General features: G+C 42.5%; 1 protein-coding gene across 1 annotated transcript in view; it reads right to left on the bottom strand.

Annotated features, from left to right (window-relative positions):
• Positions 1-442: 442 nt before the first annotated feature.
• Positions 443-15,804, bottom strand: part of LOC117055240 (guanine nucleotide-binding protein G(q) subunit alpha) — a 97,567-nt gene continuing 82,205 nt past the window's right edge. Inside the window, exons 5-7 of the mRNA XM_033164684.1 lie at positions 14,994-15,123; positions 2,070-2,223; positions 443-819 (exon numbers count right to left, since the gene is read on the bottom strand). Of these exons, the coding sequence (XP_033020575.1) occupies positions 629-819; positions 2,070-2,223; positions 14,994-15,123 (475 nt within the window). The 3' untranslated portion in view covers positions 443-628. The remainder of the gene's footprint in view (positions 820-2,069; positions 2,224-14,993; positions 15,124-15,804) is intronic.

Raw genomic sequence — 15,804 nt, 5'->3', positions numbered from 1 at the left:
AGCCTTCAGTGCAAAGACAGTACCAAGAAGCAGATGTATTTGACATCTCTGCCAAAAAATTAAATGAAAAACAATAGAAAGTTAAGCGCATCAATACTTTTGATCCTTCCAAAAACTTGTTACTGGAAAATCAGAACAACTGATGGCTTAAATTCTAGAGACAGCTTTTTGCTGACCATATCGCTATAGAGGAAATGAAAGAATGAAACTTGGGTAAAAGGCCACTGTACCTCTTAAGACAAGAGGGGAGAGACAGCAACTTAAGACAGAGACCAAGAGGGGAGAGACACCAACTTGATTTTGCTTCAGTTACAAACAAACAAAGATCATCCAAGTCCCTATCCTTTGTGAGTGCACGACTGAGAATTTAACACACATCGAGTCACAAGGTTTTGACTAAAAAAATGAGGAAATGTGCTGTGAATGTAGTTCAGCATCTTAAGTTTTTCCTCTGCAATGTTTAAATAAAATCATAATATTTACTATAAACCCTGTGAACATTCACAGAGTCCAGGCCAGTAATAAATTAGTATTATGCAGATCGTTTTCACAGATAATACAGTCCCTCTTGAATATCCTCCATTGCCCAAAGGGGGAATAAGGGGTGGTGGAGACTTTAGAGGCACAGTTAGACCAAGTTGTACTCCTTCAGGTTCAACTGTAGGATAGTGTCTTTGACAGCAGCAAAGACAAAGCGGATATTCTCCGTGTCTGTGGCACACGTGAAGTGGGAGTAGATAATTTTTTCACTCTCCGGATTCAGGTCAACAAACATCTTCAGGATGAACTCCCTTGCCGCCTGTGCATCTCGCTGAGGTCCTGTTACAATAAAAACAACACCAACAGATGTTCAAATCAGAAGTGATAAATGTTGGAAATGTAAAGAGACAGTAGGAACATTATACCATATGTGGTGGTCTTGTAGTGTTATTTAAGACTATTTGGAATTAATCCATAATGAATTGGAAAAAAAATGTTTAAAAGATCATTTCCTAAAAACCCAAAAGCTTATCTTCTAGGTATAATAATGACAGAAATTTCCCCCCAAAAAACAAGTGAGTCTACTGATGTATGCAACCACAGTTGCACAAATTTTATTTGCCCAAAGGTGGAGAACTAGGGGTGTAGCAAGGGGGGGGGGCGGAGGGCCCTGGGCAGCGCCCTGCTAGGGGTAACACTTCGGGCGGTGGCCCCGCCCCCTGGGCTTTAATTTTTTTTATTTTTTTTATTTTTGTAGGCTATTTTCGGCACTGCCGGGGTGGAGTCGCAGGAGTGGGCAGCGAGGAGGGGTGTCACCCCCCCTCGCTGGCCGCCCCTGCGGCTCTGCCCCGGCAGTGCCGAAAATAGTCCCCCCCTCCAGCGGCTTTTTTCGCCGTGGCATGGAGGCAAGGGGCGGGCCAGCGAGGAGGGGTGCCACCCCCTCCTCGCTGGCCCGCCCCTTGCCTCTATGCCGAGCTCCGCCGCTGGCTGGCTTGCAGAGCTGGGGCATGGAGAGGGGCGGGCCAGCGAGGAGGGGTGACACCCCTCCTCGTTGGCCCGACCCTCTCCCTGCCCCAACTTGCGCTCCGCCAAGGGACCCCGGGCGGCGGCTTAGGGTGTCTCTGCGGGCTGCAGAGACTCCCAAATCCGCCGCCCGGCACCCAAATCCACCGCCTGGCAATGCCCCGCCCCCAGGGGTGTCTCTTGGCTTCCCGCCCCAGGCAGCCAAGGGGCTGGAAACGCCCCTGTGGAGAACAGATGCATTTCCAACAAAAGAGGAATGGCATCATAAACTGTTAGAATGTGCAGAACTAGAATAAGAAACACAGATTTTTAAAAAAAAAACATAAAGAGGATTGGATGTTATATATAGAACACATGAAAAATTATTATAATAGGACAATCGACCTGGCAGGATGATCTAATTCAGCAGCATAAGTTATTACATGAGATAAAGAGAAGGAAAGAGAAAAATTTGGAATAACAAGATGAAGGGATAGGTTGGGAATAGAGAGGAAACCATGGAAGGAGTGGAAGGGAAGTATATGAAAGGAAGTTGACTTGTCTTAGGAAGCCAGATTCAATCTTACCATCATACTCTGGGAAATAGTCAACTAGATGTGAGTACATTATTTTCTCTTCTAGAAGATCTTTCTTATTTAAGAACAGAATGACTGAAGAGTTCTGAAACCAGGGATATGTGATAATTGTCCTAAACAATGCTTTGCTTTCCTCCATTCGATTCTGAGAGGGAAAATATAGAATTAAATGAGAGAATAACACAATTCACACATACATGTTAACTATAATAAATGTTCCTAGGGCATAATCTGTAAATTAAACATGTTGTATTAGGTAACATTCTCAAAAAAAAAAAATTGGAGCTTTGATTACATTAATGGACTCAATGCAGTGAAAGAGCCTTTTTGGTGGTAGCACAGTATCTGTGGAATCACCTCCCCTAATGAAGTGCATCTTGCCTAAACTTTTTGTCAGGCCTTCAAAGGGTTAAGATTACGGTGCTTTTTAAAAAATGCATGTGTGTTTGTGTGATTTTTGTTGTAAATTGGACTTTGACAGTTTTTGGTGAAGAGCTGTATAGAAATATCTTAATAAAAAAAATCAATTGACAATCAACTGCAGGGGGCTGCATGCTCCCTCTTCCTCTCTTCTTGCACAGGGCTTCATTTTCTTGCTTAGCACTAACAATGGTTTGCTATAATGTCTCACTCAGCCGGCTATGCTTAGCATTCTTCCTCCAAAAACAGATCAGAAACCCACTTCCCTTGGTTTGGAGCACAAGCACCAATGTTCCCCCCCCCCCCACTTCCAGCTACTCTTTGAAAACTGGAGAAAGGACCCTCTTAAGAATATGAGGGGACCATGTGAAAATGAACATAATATTTTAGCCGCAGTTCATTCAGTTTATTCACTTTCAGATTTGTATTCTGGTTATTAAACATTCCTTTGTTGTGCCCATATCCTAGGTTTAAGGTTCCATTTACAGTGAGGGAAACAAGTATTTCATTTCCTGCTAAATTTGCCCGTTTGCCCTCTGACGAAGAAATGAGCAGTCCATAATTTTAATGGTAGGTTTATTGTAGCTGTGTGAGACAGAATAACAACAGGAAAAACTCCAGAAACCCAGAAGACAAAAGTCAGAGATGGATGTGCATTATAATGAATGAAATGAATATTTGATCCCCTATCAACCAGCCAGATGTCAGGCTACCTGGTATCTTCACTGTATGTAACGAGCTGAGATTAGAAGCACCTGCTGTAAGGGAGAGGTCTTACCTGTAATCCCAGCTCGTTACAGTACCTGTACAAAAGATACCTGTCGACAGAAGCAATCAATCCAGCAGATTCCAAATTAGCCACCATGACCAAGACCAAAGAGCTGTCCAAGGATGTCAGGGACAAGACTGTAGACCTGCACAAGCCTGGACTGGGCTACAAGACTATTGCCAAGCAGCTTGGTGAGAAAGTGACAACAGTTGGTGCAATAATTTGCAAATGGAAGAAACACAAAATACTGTAACTGTCAATCTCCCTCAGTCTGGGGCTCCATGCAAGATCTCATCTCGTGGAGCTGCAATGATCATGAAAAAGGTGATGAAGCAGCCCAGAACTACACGGGGGGAACTTGTCAATGATCTCAGGGCAGCTGGGACCATAGTCACCATGAAAACAGTTGGTAACACACTACGCCATGAAGGACTGAGATCTTGCAGAGCCCACAAGGTCCCCTTGCTCAAGACAGCACATGTACAGGCCTGCCTGCAGTTTGCCAATGCACATCTGAATGACCCAGAGGAGAAGTGGGTGAAAGTGTTGTGGTCAGATGAGACCAAAATCGAGCTCTTTGGCATCAACTCAACTCGCCGTGTTTGGAGGCGGAGGAATGCTGCCTACGACCCCAAACCGTCAAACATGGAGGGGGACATATTATGCTTTGGGGGTGTTTTTCTGCTAAGGGGACAGGACACCTTCACCGCATTGAAGGGACGATGGACGGGACCATGTATCGTCAAATCTTGGGTGAGCACCTCCTTCCCTCAGCCAGGACATTGAAAATGGGTCGAGGATGGGTATTCCAGCATGACAATGACCCAAAACGCACAGCCAAGGCAACAAAGGAGTGGCTCAGGAAGAAGCACATTAAGGTCCTGGAGTGGCCTAGCCAGTCTCCAGACCTTAATCCCATAGAAAATCTGTGGTGGGAGCTGAAGGTTCAAGTAGCTACACATCAGCCTTGAAATCTTACTGACTTGGAGAGGATCTGCAAAGAGGAGTGGGACAAAATACCTCCCGAGATGTGTGCAAACCTGGTGGCCACCTACAAGAAACGCCTGACCTCTGTAATTGCCATCAAGGTTTTTGCCACCAAGTACTAAGTCATCTTTTGCAAAGGGATCAAATACTTATTTCACTCATTATAACGCACATCAATCTCTGACTTTTGTCTTCTGGGTTTCTGGGGGTTTTCCTGTCTCTCACAGCTATAATAAACCTACCATTTAAATTATGGACTGGTCATTTCTTCATCAGAGGGCAAACAGGCAAATTTAGCAGGGGGATCAAACACTTTCCCCCCCTCACTGTAGCTCCTAGTTTTCGTATCTCAGTTTCTAACACCGCTAGAAAGTAGATAGGCTTTTCTTTTTGTAAATTATGCCAAGCAACAAGCTGTGAAAATAACTTAAAGAGTCAACATTCCTGCTTAAAGCAGATCTCCCATTAACCCCAAGATCTCAAGCATACATTACCATAAAAGACAAAACAAAATCCACAGATGACATGTACAATACTGTATAAACACATACTGTACATACATTTAATGACTACAAAAATATGCCACGTATTGAGGTTTTTGGTGCCTCAGTATATACTTTATCAAAGCTGTACAGTGATTTTGCTGAGCCTGGCTCACTTATCTTATTTCTCTCTCCCCCTGCCCTCGCTGGGATCCCGGAGGTAGGCAGGAGCCCAAACCAAAGAGACAGAGGTGCATGATCTGGCCCTATTTAGAGAAAGTATCAGCTTTTCTCCTGGATATTTTAAGTATAACTCCTGACACTAGCCAGTGCAGACTGCTAATTCTAGGGATGCCAAACTTAAGCAGATGTGAGAGAAGTTGTTTTGATTCAACCAGAACAATGAAAATAAAGAAACTGTCTTAAGATGAAAATGAAATATTCTCTTGGCTACAAACTACTGTATACACACTATGCATGCCAAAGAACACTGAATTGTTCATCAGAGTAAACATTATACTTATTCTTCCATTTACTTGTATACTGCCACATCTACATCCAAGGGCTTTTAGAATGGCACTGTGGAGTAAATGTTGCATTCAAATAATATAGTCAACCTAAAGTCTTAGAGCTCATCTCAACTAGCTCCTTTATTTCACAATTATGAAAAGACAAATCCCACAAGTGTGACGCTGCTTACGCACAGTGATATCACTGCTACTCATTATTCCAGGTATGGATGCTGGTCCTTGATAAATAAAGTTAATTGTGATGCATAAGGAAATCATAGAAACAGTATTTTAAACTGTTTCACTTATACTCACATGTGCTATTACTAAGATGTCGCAGAACTAAACTGGATCTGAAACATGGGCAACTTGAGAAATGGTCTTGTATCAGAAACCATCAATTTCTGTATGCATGGTTCTAAAACAAAAACGGTTTCTGAAGCCCAGAATACTGAAAAGTGGCTTTACGTGAGGAGGGCAGGATCTTAAAATCCTACCAACTCCTGGGGGGGCTCAAAAGATAACACTGAAAGCAGCTGTGGGGAAGATGTCTGGTGTAGAAACAGAGTGATTTCTTGTATCCAACTGTAAATTTTAACAGCTAAAAGAACTGAAGCAGACTCAGGCAGGGAGCCGACCAATAAAGAGGATGTCAATGCAAATTCATAAAATCCACAGCAAAAATTAAGAACAGCTGGCTGATGAAAAAAATGCAAAAAATGTGGAATGAGCGCCCAAACCTGTCCACACCCAATCATCATCTTGATGCTTAGTCAACTGAATAAAGAAACACCTTTTACCACATGTGGTGGATGTGCCACAAAGTAAAAGACTTCTGGGAAAGGATTTATAATGAGATGAAAAAAGTGTTAAAAGACACTTTTATAAAGAAACCAGAAGCCTTTTTACTGGAAATAGCGGGGGAGGAAATCCCCCAAAAGGACACTACATTATTTTTGTATGCCACAACTGCTGCGAGGCTACTACTAGCTAAGAATTGGAAGAACCAAGATTTACCAACTATAGATGAATGGCAAATGAAGTTGTTGGACTTTATGGAACTTGCCGAGCTGACAGGAAGACTCCGCGACCAGGGAGAAGAGATGGTGGAAGAAGATTGGAAGAAATGTAAATTATATTTGGGGAAAAATAATGTACAGTCATACCCCGGGTTGCGCACACCCCGGGTTGCGGACGTTCAAGTTAAGAACGCCCGCAACCCGGAAGCATTTCCGGAGCGCGCACGACCCCCGGATGCGCAAAAGCGCTCAAATCGCACTACTTCCAGGTTTTTCCTTGGGGGGGGGGTTCGTGTAAAGCACACCCATGTTACGTAGGTAGCGCGATCCAGAACGGATCGCGTACGTAACACGGGGTACCACTGTAATATTTTTTTAAGCTTAGGGAATTAATTATAGGTCTTCGGAATTTACCCAGGAATGAGGCAAATTTTTAATTGTTTTTGAAAGAAATTTTGGTTAATTTGTTAGAAACTGCCAAAGAAGATTAGGGAATTAAAATTCGGAAGGGGGGGGGCTGGGGGATATCAATTACTGATGTAAAGAAAAAGTTATGGTATTGTAAGCAGAAACTTTTTTTCTTTTTCTTTTTATGTCTTTTTATGTTTTGTCTTTTTTCTTTCTTCTAAAATGGAAAAAAAAATATTGGGGGGGGGGAGAAAAGGAAACAGAAAACAGAGAAGTGAAGAAAACAGAAAACAGAGGATTAGAGTAAACAGAGAAGTGACGGTGCTTTCCCAGTGCATGGAGTGTCATGCGCGCTCTGCAGCAACCTGCTGCTACTTCCTTCTGCTTCCAACTTCCGCCCTCCAACCGTCCCTGCACTAAGATGCCTGCATCTCATTTGTCACAGGCAAGGTGTGTGACAGCAGCAGCATTAGTGGGAGGGATGCTGTTTCTTTGTGCAAGTATTACTGCAAAAGGAAGCATGCAAGAGGTACTCAGCCTAACCTGGAATCACCTTAACATACTGAACAGAGGGGATCTTCGGTTATCCCTCATGGCAATAGAACCAGATATAAAAAAGCTTGTTTCTGGTCATCAAGCACAAGGGTCACATTGATCGAGAAATACCTAAAGTATAAATTTTGCATTGTATTTTGTATAAATTATAAATATATAAATAAAACATGTTCTATTTACAAACAAAATATTTAAATAGCTACCCTTTTATCAGTAGGACAGTGGGGGAAAAACAAGGTCAGAAGAGGGCCATGGTTGGAAAAAGGTTGAGAAACACTGGTGAGATTATTTGAAGAAAGAAAGAAAGAAAGAAAGAAAGAAAGAAAGAAAGAAAGAAAGAAAGAAAACTCACAAATAGCTTCTGGGTGCCTTGAAAGGAAAGAAAGCACAACCATATCTGTTGCATCCTAAAGTTTGAATAGGAAAGTGCAACTATCACCCAGCATTTCAGCCGTGAGACTGTCACAGAATTATTTGTCCCCTTGGATAATTTCTGAATGCATATTGTTTTTTGTTAACTGATGAGAGACTGATAAATCTTTTGATACAACACTAACCTGAATGGAGGTTAATCCAGATATTTATACAGTATATTCTGGCGTATAAAACTACTTTTTAATCCAGGAAAATCTTCTCAAAAGTCGGGGGTCGTCTTATACACCGGGTGGAAAATCTGTGGTCGAGTATATCTCAAAGTCTATATTTTAACTGGAAAAGTTGGGGGTCGTCTTATACGCCCAGTCGTTTTATACGCCGGAATATACGATACTATAATCCAGAGGATTATAGCACCATCTAGTGTTCAAGTAGCATAAATTAAACACCACCCTACTAGGTGGATAGCTGCCCATCTGGTAAATGTTGCATACCAAAACTTCACTCAATACTGAAATAATTTGGGTTGGTTTGGGACCCGCTTAGGCAGACATTTACACATCAATATTTTCATACAACAGTACTGTTTTAGCTTTAGCTTCTCACATTCACCACAACATAATGCTGTAAGCAAACACATTTAAACCCAAAGTACACTAAAGGTACCCTTGACCGTTAGGTCGTTGCGGACGACTCTGGGGTTGCGCGTGCATCTCACTCTATAGGCCGGGGGAGCCAACGTTTGTCCATAGACAGTTTTTCCGGGTCATGTGGTGAGCATGACTAAGCCACTTCTGGCAAACCAAGGCAGCGCACGGAAACGCCATTTACCTTCCTGCTGGAGCGGTACCTATTTATCTACTTGCACTTGACATGTACTTGACGAGTACACTACTCGTTAGCTATAATATTTTGTTACAACTATTATCTGTCATTGCTCGGTCCCAGCTCCTGCCCACCTAGCAGTTCGAAAGCACGTCAAAGTGCAAGTAGATAAATAGGGACCGCTCCAGCGGGAAGGTAAATGGCGTTTCCGTGCGTTGCTCTGGTTCGCTAGAAGCAGCTTTGTCATGCTGGCCACATGACGGACAAACGCCAGCTCCCTCGGCCTATAGAACAAGATGAGCACCGCAACCCCAGAGTCGGACACGACTGGACCTGATGGTTAGGGGTCCTTTTACCTTTATTATCTGTCGTGTGTATGTATCCTATATTATCCTAAAGGATATAAACTGAATCCTTGAGGAAATAAAAAGAATTAAACTACTTTGTACAGTAGGCATTCACATGAATTCAGTTACTGTATTCTAATAGCTAAATTGCTCCTTGTATCTTGCATAAATATGTGAAATCTGAAATTTATGAACGAAAATGTCAAATTTCATTTGCACGCACACATACACAATTCTGCCCCCACAAACATGCAAACCACACAATAGTAGCATACACTTCTCACTACACTCCAATATTTCAGTTATCTTGCCTTTTCTGATCAGGATAATTTTGGATTTGAATAAGCTGTAACTCACTCAGTGCAAAATGTCTGAATCCTTTATGTTTCTCTCTATTGTGAGGAATAATATTCTATAAAATGGTGTAATTTTAGCTATTCCAAGTACTAGTGAAATTAATGAACTGAACACACCCAGTATTCTGTCATTTAGAATCATTCAATTGTTCACAGTATGCCAAACATAAGCCAGTAAAAGCTACTTTCATTCTATGGCATTAAGCATTTTCACTGTACATCTTACATTGAACAAAAGTATGTTCCATTAAGATTTGTGGACCTTACAACTAAGTTAATAGAGCACTGAATATTTCACCAAGAGTCATAGAGCAAAGAAAATTTTGAAGTGCATTATCAGGTTACAGGCAACAAGCAACCCAAAGTACTAACACAGTCTTGAGCCAGGAGGTAAAGCAGTTAATGCGGATTCTCAAAAAGTCAAAATTTCACTGATGGTCATCCTTTATTAACAACTTTGAGACCCAAAGAACCAGGTGCACAGCCTGGGGGTCATTTTGGACTCACAGCTGTCCATGGAGGCACAGGTTAATTCTGTGTCCAGTGAAGCTGCCTACCAGCTCCTTAAGGTACACCAGCTGAAACCCTACTAGCTTGCACACTGTCTCACCAGAGTAGAGTGGTGCATGCTCTGGTTATCTCCCACTTAGATTACTTCAATGGGCTCTATGTGGGGCTACCTTTCAAGGTGACTCTGAAACTACAACTAATCCAGAATGCAGCAGCTAAACTGGTGACTGGGAGCGGCCACTGGGACCATATAACACCGGTCCTAAAGGATCAACGTTGGCTCCCGGTACGTTTCTGAGCACAATTCAAAGTGTTGGTGCTGCACTTAAAAGCCCTAAATGACCCAGACCCTGAAGGAGCGTCTCCACCCTCATCATTCAGCCTGGACACTGAGGTCCAGTTCCGAGGGCCTTTTGACTGTTTCTCTCAATGTGAAAAGTGAAGTTACAGCGAATCAGGCAGAGGGCCTTCTCGGTAGGACGACTGGGCGATACCAGCTTTGCAACATCATGGTGTATCATCAACCAAACATCACGGTCTGGTGATACAGTATACCGTGATGTTGAAAAAACAAGATGCATTGGCCTCAGCCTGCAAGGCGCCAGGTGAAACTGCCTCAGCTCTCACTGTGGGAGCTAAGGCGGTTTCACCCCAGTGCCTCACAGGCTGGGACAAAGCAGCTTGTTTGCACAGCTCAACTGGGGCACGGGAGGGCTCCCGATCCCCAGCTGAGCCAGCCCTGGTGCTCCTCCCGCTCACGTGCAAGCCTGGGCTGGGCTGGGCTGGGCGCTCCTGTAATTGCTCGGCGTGCTCCTCTCAGCTGAGCAGTTTCACAGAGCCCCAGCCTCGCCACTGGCTTGCGGGAGCCAGAGCTGGGCTGGGGTATCCTTTAACTTAGGGTTTCCCAAACTTGGGTCTCCAGCTGTTTTGGGACTACAACTCCCATCATCCCTTGCTAGCAGGACCAGTGGTCAGGGATGATGGGAACTGTTGTCCAAAAACAGCTGGAGACCCAAGTTTGGGAACCCCTGCTTTAACTGCTCGGCTGAGGGGAGTGGCAACTGCGCACCCCACAGCCGAGCAGTTTAAAGATGCAAAGGGAGGAACAAGCTGTATCGGCGCCTCAATGATGCAGCTTGTTTTTCCCTTTGCACTGTATGAGGGCAGAGCGGGGTGGTATTGCTGTTGAAACTGCTGCCACTCCTGAGTCCCTCTGCTAGCAGCACCCACTAGAGCAGCCTTTCTCAACCTTGGGTCCCCATATGTTTTTGGTCTACAACTCCCATCATCCCTGACCACTGGTCCTGCTACCTAGGGATAGAATCATAGAATCATAGAATCCTAGAGTTGGAAGAGACCACAAGGGCCATCCAGTCCAACCCCCTGCCAAGCAGGAAACACCATCAAAGCATTCCTGACAGATGGCTGTCAAGCCTCTGCTATATAAAAGGATGTCACATAGAGGAGGGAGAAAGGTTGTTTTCTGCTGCTCCAGAGAAGCAGACACGGGGCAATGGATTCAAACTACAAGAAAGAAGATTCCACCTAAACATTAGGAAGAACTTCCTGACAGTAAGAGCTGTTCAGCAGTGGAATTTGTTGCCAAGGAGTGTGGTGGAGTCTCCTTCTTTGGAGGTCTTTAAGCGGAGGCTTGACAGCCATCTGTCAGGAATGCTTTGATGGTGTTTCCTGCTTGGCAGGGGAATGGACTGGGTGGCCCTTGTGGTCTCTTCCAACTCTATGATTCTATGATGGGAGTTGTAGGCCAAAAACATCTGGGGACCCAAGGTTGAGAAAGACTGCACTAGAGGAGGTCAAGATTCTCGAGTCCCTCCAGCAGGGGCTGCTAGCAGAGGGACTCAGGAGCGGTGGCATTTTCACCAGCGATACACCCCTGAGAGAAGCTGACGTCGTGGTCTGCTCCTCATACCAGTCCTGGGTGATATATTGATATATCACCCAGGCCTACTTGGTAGAGGCACTCACCCTGTGGAATACTCTCCCATGAGATGTCAAACAGATTAACAACTGTATGACTTTGATATCTGATGGCAGCCCTGTATAGGTAAGCTGTTAATGTTTGATGTTTTATTGTGTTTTTCATATTTTGATGGCATCCGCCCAGAGTGGATTGTTGTTGTTGTTAGGTAACAAATTAATGTATTGCTGTTACTTTGCATAAATATATACAGTACAGTGGTGCCCCGCTAGACAAATACCTCGCTGGACAAAAAACTCGCTAGACGAAAGGCATTCGCTAGCGGAAGGCTGTCTCGCAAGACAAATTTTTCAATGGGCTTGCCTTGCAAGACGAAAAATTTTCGTGATCCCCCCCCCCGTCAAACTGCTCTTCCCCCGTTGGTGCTTTGCAAGACGAAATTTTCGCTATACGACAGCACTCGCAGAACGAATTAATTTCGTCTTGCGAGGCACCACTGTATATGTATTTGAAGTTGTATTATACAGAAAAAGGCCACTGGTCCATTTGCCCAGTACAACAAGCAGCAGCTTTCATGATCTCAAACACATGTTCTTCCTAGCATAAAAAAAGAAATAAAGCCAGACAAAACAGGTATGAAATCATCCATTTTTCTTTGGCCACTAAGGACTCACAACTTGTTAGTTATTGCCCTGCTGGAAAACTATCCCATTATGAAAAGGAGATTTCCCCCCCACATTGCTAGTCAAGTGTCTTCAGTTATGTCACATTTTAAGTTTGTGTTCCAGGTTCATATCTGAGCAAAATTTTAACAATACCGGTACTTTAAATTGTACCTATTGAATAGTGTGAAGAAATAAGAATAAAATTTTCAAAATTGGAAAGATCACATGTGGCAGAGGTTTCAACAGTTTTGTTGTGTAGAAAAGCACCAATTTGTTGTCATGTAAACCAAGGGATGTGGATGTTTTCCAATTTCTCTTTCAATTCCATTTCTTTGATATGTTTCCCATTTATACAGAAATCTCTCAGTCAATAAAATCCCCTACTCCTCCAGCCCTTAATATCCATTGTTCTTTAGAATGAGAAAGCGGGTGAAAATACAGGGGACTAAATAGAGAGATTTCAGAGACATAAGCTAAAGGTTTCTGTTTCCAGATTTGTATGGTTGTTTGTAACTCCCACTTACTTCTAAAAGAGGGGGAAGGCACTTCAGAATTTTGTTGCAGACGTGTATAGCAGAAGTGGTGCTTCACAGAGCAATTTGCCCAACCGCCCTATCCCCACTCTGTTAAACAGTTCACTTGGGCTGCCTGCCACCCTGTCATAATGCTGGAGTTGGCACGGCCACCTATCGGCAGCCACAGAAACTGCAGCATGACAACAGCATTACATTTTTATGTATATAGGAAAATACAGAAAAACCCATTCTGTCACACTACACTAGATAAAGAGTGATACCAGGACTGGCAGTTTCAAGTGATGAAAACTAGTTATTCTATCATCAATACATTGAAATGAAATTACTTACACTTCAAGAGACCAACAAATGCAATTCAGAAAGCAATTATTCAATTATTTCTTAATAATAGAAAAAACATAGAGAGAAAATTGAGAGGGGGTGGATAGGGCAATATAGCTAAGAGGTCCCCTTTTTTATAAAGTATTTAAAATAAAGTATTGAAGAAGGAATGCAGCAGAGCAACCACGTATTGTTTATTCTAATAATTTATTTATGAGATTAAAAGATCAAACAGATGCAGAGTAGGATTGTACTATATCATATGCTTCTCTTAGTGGTGATAAAGGATAAAATGTCCTCAATTTTCCTTTTGTGTTGAGATTTTCATAAAGGCTCTTGACTCAAAACTGATTCATGAATATGTGAAAATGAAGTCCACCCAGCCTTAAACAAATATGAAAAACTGCCCTGAGACCTCTGAGAGTGGTATATAAATTCAATAAATTCAATGAAGGAGGAGGAGGAGGAGGAGATGATTTTTAAAAATAAAAAACCCAACTTTTGTTGCATTATACATGCCTCAAACTTGAAGTATGACTAATGTATTTAAAATCATATCATAAATTAACAAGTTCCTTTACACATAATGACTTCCTTGGTAAGTGCTTTCCAGGCTAGATTAAATGCACATTTGCATTTAAATGTGATTCAATCTTGCAGAAAGAAAAACTACATAGTAGAAAAAGGAAACACCCAACTGATCAGAGATCCATGTGTGCCTAAATGGGATGGTTCATTGCAGAAGTCCCTAGTTCAAAAGACACTGTGAGTTGGATACAGATTTTTTCCTGCTGTCAGGAAGTTCCCCTCACTGTAGCTCTACTCAAGGAATGTGGCCCTGCTAGCGGAGACAAATGACCTTATTTTCCTCTCTAGCTCCTCAACCCTGCACCCCAAAAGCAGGGTCCTACAGGTAGTAAAATACAACCATCAGAAAACAGTAATTAATACATATAAAACTACGTTACCTAAAGCCCCCAAAACACAGTCCAGTGATACTTAAAATTTTGGGTTCCAAATTTATTTTTGTCCCCAAAGCCCAGATAAACAGATGTGTATTTAGCCAATGGTGAAAAGGGTAGTCAACATGGAGGACTAATACACCTTCCCAGCAAAGGAGGTCCAAAACTGGAGCACTTCCACCAAGAAGGCTCTGCTTTGCGTCACTGTGCCACAAGCCACAATTCTTGATGAGACCACAAGGAGGGCCTCAAAACTTCAGCTGGCAGCTATTGGCTGAGAAAGTGAATAGGATTACAAGCCCCAGCATCCCCAGGGCTACAGTATTTCCACCCACAGAAGGTGTAATCGGGGAATGGAGAGGCAGAAGCGTAGAAAGTGTGCACTGTCTGAGGGACACACATGGGGGAAATTGCCCTAATCTGAAATGAAATGATATACATAAAATATTGTTATTTTCATCTTGTACTTCTGTGTTACTCCTCTTGACAGTTTGATAAACAAGAGTAATCTGAGTATAATATGCTGCTATAAAAGTATCAATTACATGAAATGAATAGACATTTATTTGAACAGGGCTATGAAAAGGATAAGATAGGTATCCATCCTCTTCTTTGACTGAGGGAATTGTGAACAGGGATTTCATAAAGCCATAAAACATCAGGCAAAAACAGCAGAAGAGACTCAACAACTCCTCAAAAGCCCAATGTAATAAAATGTCTCAGCCAATTTGCAAAAGACCATGGAAGAACCATCTTGACAAACTTCTTTGAGCAGGGTCTTCCACAATAGGGGTGATACCACAGAAAAGGCCCTGCTCGTAACTATCTGCATAGCCTCAAAATGCCACGGGAAAATGTCAGCAAATGAGCAAATTCATATGGGAGCCTTAATTTTTCCTCAAGTAATGGTGCATTTTAAAAATTGCTTACCTCATTGTCTGATTCCACAAGTACTTGATCATATTCACTAAGGGCTACTAGAAACATGATAGAGGTGACATTTTCAAAGCAGTGTATCCATTTTCTTCGCTCTGATCGCTGCCCCCCCACATCCACCATTCTGTAATAATAGCAAAATACATGCGTGAAAAGGTAAGATATAAAAAGCATGGTATTATTTACATTATTGCAATCAATTAGATCCAACCAACTACATGAGGAGGATCAGCCTGAGGAGTCCGCCAGTCTGTAGCAGCCCAATAATAACCAAACATACCTAAATAGAAGGTCAGTGAGATTATTCCACAATAAATTGAGTAAAGGTGCAGCCTTAAGAATTCTGATCATTAATGCCTCAAAGTATACCTTGAATAAAGTTATGGAAAATATCTGTCTTACAGAAATGTTGCATCAAATATTGACACTTGCTTTGCTTGAGCATGAGATGTCCTTTAGAAGTAAAACTGGGATATAAAAGATTCTGACAACTAATGTGAACGTGTAAATCTTGGAAGTGTGCGTGGAACAAAAGCCAGCATGTGGTCTATCTACTTCACCGTTGCATTTGTTTTATTTGAACGAGGACGACCCTGTGTGAGTCCGAAGCTTTTGCATTCTCCCCCTACCGTTCTGGTGCAGCAGCAGGAAAGAGATTGAACTTTCTCTTCATTTTTGATTAACTAAAGTTTAGGATAACATCCAAACCCTAAACTGTGGTTAATCTTGGTTATGGTTTGTTTGGAACAAACTGGTTTAATAAACCACAATTTGAAGGTGTCTTATTTTAGTAAACAATCATAGG

Source organism: Lacerta agilis, chromosome 11, assembly GCF_009819535.1.
Source record: "Lacerta agilis isolate rLacAgi1 chromosome 11, rLacAgi1.pri, whole genome shotgun sequence".
NCBI lineage: Eukaryota > Metazoa > Chordata > Lepidosauria > Squamata > Lacertidae > Lacerta > Lacerta agilis.
This window is presented reverse-complemented; position numbering and strand designations above follow the sequence as displayed.